Source organism: Myxocyprinus asiaticus, chromosome 18 (assembly GCF_019703515.2).
Source record: "Myxocyprinus asiaticus isolate MX2 ecotype Aquarium Trade chromosome 18, UBuf_Myxa_2, whole genome shotgun sequence".
Taxonomy (NCBI): Eukaryota; Metazoa; Chordata; class Actinopteri; order Cypriniformes; family Catostomidae; genus Myxocyprinus; species Myxocyprinus asiaticus.
Window position 1 is genome coordinate 10,622,649 of NC_059361.1, and position 13,629 is coordinate 10,636,277.

The 13,629-nt window shown below is 37.2% G+C and overlaps 1 protein-coding gene across 1 annotated transcript in view; it reads right to left on the bottom strand.

Moving 5' to 3' along the window:
* Nucleotides 1–13,629, bottom strand: part of LOC127456192 (PTB-containing, cubilin and LRP1-interacting protein-like) — a 38,329-nt gene that overhangs the window by 11,334 nt on the left and 13,366 nt on the right. Inside the window, exon 2 of the mRNA XM_051724563.1 lies at nucleotides 4,364–4,510. Within this exon, the coding sequence (XP_051580523.1) occupies nucleotides 4,364–4,510 (147 nt within the window). The remainder of the gene's footprint in view (nucleotides 1–4,363; nucleotides 4,511–13,629) is intronic.

Below are 13,629 nucleotides of genomic sequence, written 5' to 3' on the forward strand. Positions count from 1 at the left end.
ATGAGGGCATGTGCATACAGTCATATATACTGCATACACTCAAGTGTGTATGTCTAAGAGTGGGTTTGTGTGTTTAAGCCAGGTGGGGGTGACAATGATTGTTAAAAGAATGTGTGGGCAGGTTTATGTGGTTTACGAGGACTTTTTTTTTAGGTTACAAACTTTTAATTACAAGGGTATTATACTATAAATGTGGTTTATGAGGACATTTCTAGTATCCTCATAATTCAAATTGCTTAAAAAACACACTAAACGATGTTTTATTGAAAATGTAAAAATGCAAAAAGGTTTCTGTGAGGGTTAGGTTTAGGAGTAGGGTTAGGGGATAGAATCTATAGTTTGTACAGTATAAAATTCATTATGTCTATGGAGAGTCCTCATAATGATAGTTTCACCAACATGTGTGTGTGTGTGTGTAAACAGCACACAGAACAGACTTTTTACACAGTACTGAGCTTCAAGAATGAAGCTTTCACCTCTGACTCTATAATGAAGTCTTTCACAAATATACAGAACACAAACACACAAGACAAACACAAAAATATTTTTCTTTTACCAAACACACATACGCTCAAAAAGAGCAAAAAGTAATTCCATGTGAAAGCATCGACGTGATCTTACGGTCATTTGAATGATGTCACTGTGCACTACGAGTCATCCTCCCTTAGTGTGCTACATAATCCAGACACTGCTGAAGCCTTAAAGGAATATTCCGGGTTCAAATAGCAATTGTACATTATTTTATACATTAATAAAATAATGTACAATTGCTCTATTACAGCAAATACAACTCACAAAAGCAAGGAGGTCGATCAGCTGTTTCATGACACAAGGTGACCTCCCTCAAAATAATGCGCATTACACAGTTTATGGAAACGTGCGATGTTTCACATTTTCTTACGTCAAAAATTCAGCAATAAAAAATAAATAAATAAATAAATAAATAAATAAATAAATGGAGAAACATTGGGACGCAAACCCAGCCCCTGATATTTGAAGGTAACTCGATCAACCCCTTGAGTACTGAGATTTGTAAACACCACAGTAACGTAAGAAATTCACGTCTGCATACTTGGGTAGAGTATGTTTCTTGTCTTAAAGTGTGTCCTAGCATTACTATGGTGACAACAAATAGAGTTAACTTCAAAAGTCTGTCCCATTAAACTGGATGTGTTATTATTCAGGTTGCTAGCTCTAAACATGCCAACAGTTTAACCCAAGAAAACTAATCACAGAAGACATTTTACACTAATTCTCGTCATAGCACCCCTTGCGGCAACACTCAAAATGCAACATTTTGAATTGTGTTAATGTTTCAAATGCAACAACATACGAAATCAAGCTTTTTTAAGTTTGCGTTCACATACTTGCATATAGTATGTTTCGAGCCTAACTCTACCCAGAATGTGTGACAGTTGTCACTTTAAAGTCTGAAAATGCAAAATATTCCTGTATACTACATACGTCCTCTAAACGCACAGTACTCTAAATATTTCAGTGTATTTACCCAGCATCACAGTATCTTTAAAAGCATCTTGAATTTCAAAATGCACAGTCATCTCTTGGGAAAGAAGAGAATAAGACAGAGAGATTGGGAGGTAGAAAGAATGTGTTTATGCCGGATTGTGGTGAAGGCTTAAACCCATGCATGACCCTGATCAAAGTATGGCCAATTCCACAAACCCTCAGAGTTATGAGGAGATTAATATAGAAACCACTGTTACTAACACACAACAACACACTCTAAAAGCAGCTTTTTATGGCATTCATCATTCCATTCCATTTGTCTACAAACACTGGCATCGAAAATCTTGATCACACACATTTTGGACCTCCAGAAATGAAACACAGATTATTTGAATTACAAATTATACGTATCTACAAGTAGAGTTTCAACTCAATGACACTGAGAACAACCAGGGCTGTTGTGATTATGCTTACATACTCTAATTGCATGAGTTGATCCAATCACGATTATTTGAGATAACATGATCATTATGCACTTTAAAATTAAACACGTCTCATTTCATCTCACTTGGGTCACTTTAAATCCAAGGTATTTCTGCATTATGAACACACTCTGGGCAACATTTTTGGTCATTTCAGGCTCTTTCGAGGAGATGACAACATGGAATTAGGAGTTTATTTAAAATGCAAAAGGAATAATGGTATTAAAATTGTATTACTTCGGTAACACTTTACAATAATGCTCCATTAGTTTACATTAGTTAACTACAATTGTTAACATCAATAACAATGAAAAATACTTTTAAAGCATTTGTTAATCTTGGTTGATGTTAATTTCAACATTTACAAATACATTTTTAAAATTAAAAGTTGTATATGTAAACAGCAGTTAATGCAATATGAACTAACATAAACTAACAATAAACAATTGTGTTTATTAATAATTAAACATTACCCAAGATCAATAAATGTTAACCCTAACCCCCCGAATATTTAAAAAAATTTTTTTAATAATTTAATATTTAAAATGTTAAATATTTATCTTAATATTTAGCATATAACCATTTTCATCATTCTACCCTCTAAAACATCTGCAACCCAAAAATTCTGTCATCATTTACTCACCCTCATGTTCCAAACCTGTAGGACTTTTTTTCTTCCATGGAATATAAAGGAGATGCTAAGCAGAGTGACAGCCTCAGTCACCATTCATTTTCATAGCATGATTTTTCTTTACAAAGAAAGGTGAATGCTGACTGAGGCTGTCACTCTGCTTAACATCTCCTTTTGTGTTCCACGGAAGAAAAAGTCATACAGGTTTGGAATATGACGGTGAGTAAATGATGACAGAATTGACATTTTTGGGTGGACTATCCCTTTAATTGACACACACAATTTTATAATGGTGACAGCCCAAGGGCCAACAGAAGGAACAACAAAATACATAAAAACATGAGGAGTAAAATGGGCTTAAACTGGGACGGAGCAGACATTTCACGTATGCCTTGTGCTGAGTGTGCACACACACAGCAAGGCAGATCTCCATGGAAACAGCGTATAGACTGGCTTTGTTGAGTGGTTACATAATCAAAGTGCCTCAATGGATGATTAGGTCTCTTTTTCTTTCTGTCACTAGCTCTCTGAAACACGGCTACTCTCATGCTAAAACACGTGGTCTGTCAGATTAATGCACTGGACACTGGTTAAAAGGGTAATTCTTCCAGTCTACACCCAAAGTGTTGAAATGCTTGTGGTCATGTGTGGTGTGTGTGTTTCGGGTATGCCAGAGACTTCATACTCTCTGAGGTTCATGTTAAAATACACAGATGAAATATGTGAAATGTTTCACATATTTTGGGCTCAGTGAGGAGAGTAAGTATGTGCCCACACTAAATTCCTTTAATGTAAGAATTGTGGCAGCAATCATTGTGGACCCTAAAATCTCAGCGAGAAAAGCCATGTTTGAAATAGCATACCAACATGATACTCTTACTATTCTGCAGTATATAGCATGTGTACTGTGCTTAATAGCCACATTTTCTGCATGCATAGAATACTTGGAATAAGAAATACTTGGGGATTAAAAAATGTTCAAGGAACAAAAGCGAAAAATTAAATGAAACAGAATAGAAAATGGGAGCAAAACTAAATTTCAATTGTTCTAGAGTGAAAACATTTTTTTAATTCTAGTAACTAAATAATAATGTTATTTTGTTCCGATAATTTAATGAAACCAAAGACCAAATAATTTGTAGTCTATTTAGACTATTTTTTAGTTTGACAGACTGCATTTAGCTTATTTCTTTTTTCTTTATTATTAACCATTATTTTATTTTATTCTAACCAGTTATGTTTGGAAAGGGCAGTAAAGATACTGTTATGAACCAAACACAGATACAGACCAAACCAAAAAAAGAAAAATGCAATGAAATGCACTTAACTTGAACTACCATTTCTGTTGTTTACACAAAAATAATATCAAAATGCAAAATAAACCATATCTCTGATACGATAACTAAACGTTACTCACTGAACTCACACTAAAACTTGAAATGTCAATTGCTGCATAATACCTACTGTTTCACTTACTATTTAAAATATTTTTAGGCAATATAGAGTGTATAATGCGATGGGAGGTAGACATGTCAAGCCCATTGGTGGGTGTCCTGCTTTGTGCCTGATAGGCTTACAAGGCCCTAACCCTAAACTTACCCCTAATTATATCAGTAAGACTGAACCAGCTTGTCAGGCACAAAGCAGGGCACGTTGTACACCATTTATTATTTCAAGTGGTCAGAAAATGCTTCAAAACTACTGGAATCTTCCACAGCATATGACTGCAAACCAAAACAGCAAAAATCTGTAGTCTAGAACAGATCCAAGTGTCGTTCCATACCTTATATCCTGTATTTGTTCGGTTCTTTGTATGAGGGGTGGTGGAACACAGCTCGATGGCTTCTGGCTCATGAAATATCACTGTAGGCAGTGGGTCTTTCCGGAGCGTTAACACATTGAGTTTGGTCTTCAGCATGCTCTGTAAATGCTGAAAAAGACAAAATCTTAGATTACAGTTTTAACAATGTTTAACAAATACTACTACACAGGTGCCTCTGTTCAAGCTTTAAAAGTCCACTTCCACAGACGGATGGATTATTTGTTGTTACGTAACATTAAAGCTACGATGGAAAGTGTATTGCATACTTGTAAGCGCCTTTCATGACACTCAAGGTCACCTTACAAACAAAACATAAAAAAGTCATCCTCGAAAGCATCAACAATAACAACATTAAGCAAACAATAATATGATATACAATAAGACATTGGAAGATACAAAGTATGAACTCAATGCATGCACAGTCATAAAAAGGCCTGTTTAAATAGGTACGTTTTAAGACGAGATTTAAAAGTATGAAGACTATCACTGTTACGAATATCCAGAGGAAGGGAATTCCATAAGTGAGGGGCAGTATAACTAAAGGCTCTAGACTCCATAGTGTTCAGATGAATACGTGGTATAACAAGAAGAGTTGATGAGGAAGATCTGAGGGTACGAGTAGGTGTATAGATATGAAAAAGATCGGAGAGGTATGAAGGAGTAAGATTATAGGGTAAGAAGCAAGATTTTAAAATCAATTTGGTACTTAACTGGAAGCCAATGCAAATGTTGAAGAACAGGTGAAATGTGTTTGACTTGTGTGATATTACACAGATGCCCGTCTCTCTCTCTCTCTCTCTTTCTCTCTCTCTCTCTCTCATACTCAATCTCAGGCCAGTTTTTTATGAATCAATTCAAAATAAATTGTTATTTTACAATTGTTATGACTTTAGCAGACTTTTTTTTTATATAAAAGTTAATTATATAAAATTTAGAGACAGAACCCAGCCCCAAAATGATTTGCTAAAGGTGATATAAATTTAGAAAGTAAGGATGGGTAAAAATATAGATTTTCAGATACTTCGCAATCTCCATTTAAACAATCTCAATATCGATTCTTAAATCCCAAGATCGATCTTTCACTCTATGTGGCAACCATCTACAATGTGGGTAAAGCATTTGCATATGCTACCAAATTTCATGCAATGCGACTAAAAATGTCTGTGATTAGCCACTGTCAGGTAAATTTTCAGATTTCTCTCACCAATAATTCAGTAGTACAATGGCATTGAGGTTAAGTGCAGAGATCGTTTCACTGCGTGTTGAGTAAAAGTTTGGTTTGAATCGTTTCGTGTAATATGCGTCCAAGTAAATTGTTTATCAAAAACAAAGAAAAACAAATAAAAAACAATATATATATATATATTCAAAATCAAACATTTAACGGATGTGGTATAGTCATTAGACTCCACACTCATTAATGTGTGACAGTCGTTGAACTGCTGCTATTCTTAAAGAGACAGTACCATTTTAGCACTTCAACATATCAGTGTAAATACTTGTAAATAGTGCAAAATATGCATGTAAACAATAAACATCTAACAAGCCCTATATGCAATTTAAAGACATAATTTTACTGATGGAATACATGGATTTGTACTTTTTTAAAAGTTACATTTTGTGACCAAAATGATAAAATATTAAATAAAAAAAAAATTATATTTTTAAAATGTACCTAGCTAGAAGATTCCCTGTATAATTAACAGCATTAGCTGAGAGAAAATGTCTTTCATATGTAAGCACAATGAACATTTTAACTAAAATTACCCATATGAATCGGAATCCAATCGAGAGCTTGTGAATCGGAATTGAATTTGGAAATCTGTATAAATAAGCAGCCATCTTAAAGAGAAAGAGGGTCCCCAATAGTACCAAGTACCACACACTGTTAAGGTTGGGAAAAGTTTAGGCTAGGGGCTCCCTATATCTGTACAGGCCGTTTGGAGCTCTCGCCCATTTTAAGCGCTGCCTGCAGCTACACCCTTCTCAATGGTGATGGACAACCAACTTTTCAACTCTTGAATCATTCCTTCTTGGAAGTAAACCTGCAAACATCGTGATAGTATTTAGCAAAAGATTAAATCCTTAACCATCAGGTAGGGGTGCACCGATTGATTGGCCACCGATCTAAATTGGACAATTTTCGTCTTAAATCCATGATCGGCGATCGGCCGATCTTGCCTAGATTCAGGGCCAATCTTTTTTGCATCACGCATACGCTACTACTCTAATGAATGAGCGCTTGCTCAGCCCTTGAAGCATACAGTGTGGCCTCTGGAGGATGAGTTGGTGGAAATTCTTTTTTTTCTCCCCTTTTCTCCCCAATTTGGAATGCCCAATTCCCAATGCGTTCCTGTGGTGGCGTAGTGACTCGCCTCAATCCGGGTGGCAGAGGACGAATCTCAGTTGCCTCCGCGTCTGAGACCATCAATCCATGCATCTTATCACGTGGCTTGTTGAGTGCATTACGGAGACATAGCGCGTGTGGAGACCCATGCTATTCTCCGCGGCATCCACGCACAACTCACCACGCTCCCCACCGAGAGTGAGAACCACATTTTAGCAACCACAAGGAGGTTACCTCATGTGATTCTACCCTCCCTAGCAACCAGGCCAATTTGGTTGCTTAGGAGACATGGCTGGAGTCACTCAGCACGCCCTGGATTCGAACTCGTGACTCTAGGGGTGGTAGTCAGCGTCAATACTCGCTGAGCTACCCAGGCCCCCGAGTTGGTGGCAATTCTAAGCATTCACGAATTTAAACTTTCAGACATGCTGTAATTTAGATGAATATGCCGGTTTGTTTTAAAATGTGTAAGAATAACATGTGTATGAATATTAAGCTGCCCATTTTCTAGAGTCAGTACGGTAGTTATTCTGACTCACTGCACAGTTAGCACGGAGAGGATAACGAGACTGCAAACGGGCATAAAAACGAATTAGACAACAAATAAATATGCAAATACAAATCTGAATATACGTGATGTAACGTGAGTCATGAAAATCAGATGGTGTCTGGAGCGATAGAGACTGTTTGAGCGATCATGAGCGATATTAGCTTCTTCCCCTTCAACACGAGCGCTCTTGGTGTCAATCAAACAAGCGTGCTCTCCAGGTGCTCACAATATCTCATCAGTCACTCATCTCAGTGCTATTCCTAATTTTTAGGATCCCAATTTAAATCAGACTGATGTTGGTTGCAATGCCACTAATAACAGATATAACTGTTTAACCTTAAATAACGGCACAGAGTCTCCACTCATTTGCTTAATAATTAGTGATTTGGATTGCAACAAAATGCCTAAGGCGGTAAACAAATCATAAATACTTATGATTCCTCACAGGAGCAGTTTTGGAGCTAGTAATAGACAACTTTCTTATTTTTGAACGTATCTCTACTGTGTGTGATGCCCTCGTGGTTTTTACTTGTTGCCAGTGTGTTACAATGACCTTTGATATTGACAACAGATCTATTCATAACTGTTTTCAATACAAATAAATGTTAGCAATTCACAATTAATGTAATTTTACTGTGTGGTGCATAAACTGTGTGGCTAAGGACACTTTAAAAAATAAAATCTGTATTGGTATTTTACATTTACATTTATTCAATTGGCAGACGCTTTTATCCAAAGTGACTAACAAAAGAGGAAAACATAAGCGAATCATCTTAAGGAGACAGTGGTATGAAAAGTGCTGTATTACAAAGTTTCACTAGCATCATAATAGTATTCAAAACAGAATAAAGTGCAACAGGAAAAAAAATTATTTTTTATTTTATTTATTTTTTTATGACTGGTTAAGTGCTCATGGAAAAGATGTGTTTTTAGTCGTTTTAGTGTTAAAAAAAAAATCGATGATTGTATCGGCCTCAAATTTCCTGATCGGTGCACCACTACCATCAGGCAACCAATGCCCCATTGTATTTACAATTACTTATTCACTGACTAGCCAGAATATTTCTGGTCATATGACCAGATTTAGACCTAGATTAGCAGGCTTTCTTTGCATTTTTGCACTGATTTGGGTGGAAATCTATCAACGACCAAATCACCACATGCTGATATTCACAGTACAACAGAACTCTTGCTAATGTTTGACATTTCTTTTATACAAAAATTGTACAAACATGTTAATATAGAGTAAATTTAAGACACAATACAGCAAAAGAAAGAGAGAGAGAACGACATGAGCCACATGTAAAAACACACCCAGAGCCCAGAATCAACACTTTACAACTTTCTGAGAGAAAGAAACCATACTGCGGTCTGAGGAAGAAAGACCGAAAGAGGAAAGAGATGGAAAGAGAGAAACAGAAAAAGAGAGGTTTGTCTAGGGGAGGCTTGAGGTGTTGAACTAAAGCTGGAATTGTATTTATAATATTTTAAATATTATAATCGTTTCATTTTATTCTCAGTCATGAAGTTAAAAAAAAAAAAAAAACTTAAAGAGACTCGAGAACCTTACTGATTCTATTTACAGCAAATTCAATGGAAGTCTGCAGAGGGGAACAGTGGACTATTTCCATGAAAAACCACTTGTGTTTCTTTGTGAGTGAGAGCGTCATTGTTGAGTGTGTTCTTGCTCTTTTCTTGATATTTGTACAAAAAAAATAAAAAATTGTTTGCCAGAGTTTTTTTTGGGTTTTGTTTTTTTAACAAGGTGGAAATAAAAATGCATCTCCTAAAACATTTCAATTGAAACCTTTTTTCTGCCTTCCTGGAAATGTGACACTGTGTTCCTAACTTTACCTCCAACAGAGCAAATGGTTCCTCTCAGGAGAGAGAGAGCTAAGCCTTAAGCTAGAGACAGAACATTTTCTCAGAGTTTCTGAGAAAGAGGGCAGAGTTCTCAGAGTTAAGTATGAATTTCAAGGTCTACACACTTTCCTGTTTGAGCACTGAATGCATGAGTGGAACTAAAACTTGACTGTAACAGTTCGGGAAAGGAGGATGCAGCAACCGGAGTAACAAACAACAAGTCTTTGATCAACACTCAGAACCGAACCACAATGACACATCAACGAACACACACAGAGTGGCCACATGCATGTGCGTGCGTGCGTGCGTGCGTGCCTGTCTGTCTGTCTGTCTGTCTGTCTGTCTGTCTGTCTCTCTCTCTCTCTCTCTCTCTCTCTCCCCGGCTCTTCCTTTATCTCTCTCCCGCTGATTAGGCAACTCAGGGCTGGGCGTGCATCATCATGGCCCGGCCACACCCTCCTCCTCGTCACAATGACCATAACCATTACTAACCTTTATTAACCCCATTCGTCTCACCATGTGCAATGTCAGAAAGGATTTCAGCTTGTTTCTCTGACATAATGCATCAAACTAGATGTCTATCTAATTCAATGTTTCATCAGCAGAATAATCAACCCCACTTTAAACAACAGTACAGCTGGTAATGCAGTACAATTGGCAAATTACATATGGCATCTACTCTGACTAAGGTCTATGTCCCTATCTCCCAGTATACCAAAATACTGCCGCAACCCTTGTTTTGAGCCTCAACTTATGTTATTCATTTGCCAAAGTTTTTACAGTGCCTGGCAGTATCTGCAACAATTAAATTCAAGGCACTATACTTGGCCTACACTGCTGCCAATGGCCTTAGCTTAATGACTTTCACACCTTCACTCCAAATGGCTCGAGTTTGTTGTCTGCACTTTTCTGGGATTCATTTTTAGAACAGCCTTGGCTTTGAGTTAGGCACACTTGGTTTGATTACTTGGTCTGAACCAAAATACCCTCCCCCTTCAGGTTTCTTTCTCATTGTATTATTTGGCTCTGTAGTTGTGTTATGAAAATTAGTACCCACATGATTCCTATCATCAAACGGCCAACAATAAATGTTCTACAGTAAAAATATCCTTAGTTTGGTAGCAAAATTATTATTTATTCAATGTATTTGCAATAATTGTTAGTTTATTCCTGGATTCTGAGGCTTAGCTTTTCCTGTCCTAGTAATTGGTACTTATTTGACCACTTTACTGTCAATTGCTTTGGTACTGGACGGGGTCGCATGTCTGTTCAGATAGGTCATGGACAGAAGGAAACAAACAATGCTAAATGCAAATAATGAAATGCAAGTAACATATTATCATAAATAGTTGCATTATACTTCCAAAAAATCTCAGTATCTTGGCACAAATTCATCAGTTACTTGGTAGAAGCTAGCCAAATTCAGCAGACGCCAATATGGACATGCTGTGTCGATAATGGTTAAAATGTGTGTGTTGTTTCTGTTGATAACAGTTTTGGAAGGCTCTGGTGCTTATCTCCTCCTCAACCCACAAAACCCTGGTGCCATGGGTTTACTTTAGATTATTTAGACACTTGTAATGGCCAAACATACCTGAAATTACGCAAATGTGTAATGAGGTCAATCTGGAACACTTTTTAGCGCGTTCACCACACGTTAGTGACGTGCATGAACCGTGCCAAACTCCGAGCACAGCTGCTGGTGTATAATGAGAGCACGAGATGAAATTCATGGCTATTGAGCACAGAACCGCTCTAAAACCGCTGTAACACCGCGCTGCAACCAAAGTTTATTCAGCTGATTTTCTGCGTAATTAGTTAATGGCTGAACAGACAGAGTTGTTGAATGACTGGTCTCAGAATAGTTTAAAAGGCACCAGATTTTCATCCCACCTCCACATAGGTTCCGAAGGCAGCATGTTCCAGCTTTCTTATGTGAGCCTTGTATCAATCAAAGCGATATATGAAACATACTCGTAAACATCTGCAGCTCCGTATGTCAGTGTGTGCTCAAAACTGAAAAAGTGATTGGTCAGTGGCGAACTTCTGAAGAGAGCTCGATTGGTCAGGTGAGGTGAAAATAGACTCCAAAGCGCTTGTGATTTGACCTATAATCTTTAGACACAGCCTATTATAAAAATGAGCAACAATTTGCAACTTTAGCTGGCTGATAATTTCTGTTTGCTAGCTCACTATTATCGCAGATGATTATGCTTAATTAACCGTGAGAGGCAGAAATCGTGATCACGATTAAAATACGATTAATTGTGCAGCCCTAGTGTGACGTGCCCTCATCTGTGACAAAAACTATGCAGGGTAAAAGAAAATAAGACCCAGACTACATTAAATACAGATTCATGAGTGTAAACATGGTTTATGCCAACCGCAATGTTTCGGCAGGAAATTATGAAATGAGAGCATGAAACAATTGAACTTCAAGAAACATTTTGAAACCAATATTGTCAATTTCCTATTTAGCCTATGTCATGATAATCATTTTGCAGATTATTGGGTAGATGCAGTTTATGGCAATATTAATAAATGTCAATGTTTGAATTTAATGGCATTTTTTATTTACTTCAGTACCAAACTAATTTGGCCCAGGGTCACAATCTGGGTCCTGAAGCAAAACCAGTTGAGAACCACTGACCTAACAAGCAAAAGTCAAATAAACATTCATGCACACAAATTCAAATACACACAAAATGGACAGTCTTTTCCAGCAAACTCACACAATGGTTATGTGTGTGTAGAAGAAAGGGAGGGAAGCAAATTGTAAAACTTGTCAGATCTGAACAAAATTATAAATGTGCCCATTTCCTGTGTATGGGCGAGAGGTGGACAAAAAATATTTCAGTTTTTAAAACATTACAGGAGTTAGTAAGTCTGTCTGGCAGTGATGATCTTTTCAAGACCCTAAAGGTCTATAGAAATTCATATACAATATCACTTACACCAAGAGTGTCTAGAAAGAGAGAAAGAGAGAGAAACATGACAGAGGGCTGTTGTAAGTTAGCAAGATAGTGAGACAATGGAAATGGCTAAGGGACGTCTCTGGCCTCTATCAGCCTGATTATATCTGACAAAGCTCGCATTTCATAGAGCACAGAAGACACAAAGGTTTACCTAAATTCTGGCTACATTCTTTAGCAATTTTGCACCAAACATATAGGCCATAAACATTCACTCACAGTCTTTTCTCTTACAGCAATAATCCAGGTTTTATACAACTTAAAGGAGTAGGTAAAGGAATAAAAGAATGAATCAGGGTTCAAAACAAGTTAGGCTCTATGGACAGCATCTGTGGCATTACTACAGAAAATAATTTTGATTTTTCCTTCAGTTTGTGTTCAACAAAATTATGCATACAGTAATTCACAACAGAAGTTTATGGGTCTATGAACAAACATTTAAACATAAGATGTCACATTTGACCTACAACCCCAATTCTGAAAAAGTTGGGACAGTATGAAAAATGCTAATAAAAACATAAAGGAGTGATTTGTAAATTATGCTCATCCTTTGCTATATTGAAAACACTACAACTAAGCAATATATGATGTTTTACCTTGTGAATTTCATGTTTTTTTGTTTTTTATTATGTACAGTAATTTCAAATCAGATGATTGCAGCACACTCCAAAAATGTTGGGACAGTCGAGTGTTTACCACTGTGAAACATCACCACTTCTTTTAATAACACTTATTAAGCATTTAGGCACTGAAGACACAAGTTTGTTAAGTTTAAAAAGTTGAATTTTCCCCATTCATCCATTATGCAGGTCTTCAGCTGAAAATTGTATGGGGTCTTCGTTGCTGTATTGTGCACTTCATAACGCACCACACATTCTCAATTGGAGACAGGTCAGGACTGCAGGCAGGCCAAACTAGCAACTGTACTCTCTGCTTATTCGGCCAGTATGTGGTTTGAAGTTGTCCTGCTGAAAATTCCGGGATGTCCCTGGAAAAGACGGTGCTGGATGGCAGTATATGCTGCTCCAAAATTTTTACATATCAGTCTGCATTAATGGTGCCCTCACAGATGTGCAAGTTACCCATGCCATGGGCACTGACACACCCCTGGCCCATACATACACTGGCTTTTGGACCTGATGCTGATAACAGCTTGGACAGTCCTTTTCCTCTGTGGCCCAGAGAACACGATGGCTGTGTTTTTCAAAAACTATTTGAAATGTGGACTCATCGGACCAAAAAACAAGGTTCCACTGTGCTACTTTCCATCTAAGATGAGGCCAAGCCCAGTGAAGTTGGCAAAGCTTCTGGACAGTGTTGATGTATGGCTTCTGCTTTGCATAGTAAAGTCTTAACTTGCATCTGTGGATGCAGCGGCGAATGGTGTTGACTAACAAAGGTTTACTAAAGTTATCCCAAGCCAATGTTCATGATATCCATTACAGATGAATGATGTTTTTTAAGACAGTGACATCTGAGGGATCAGAGATCACAC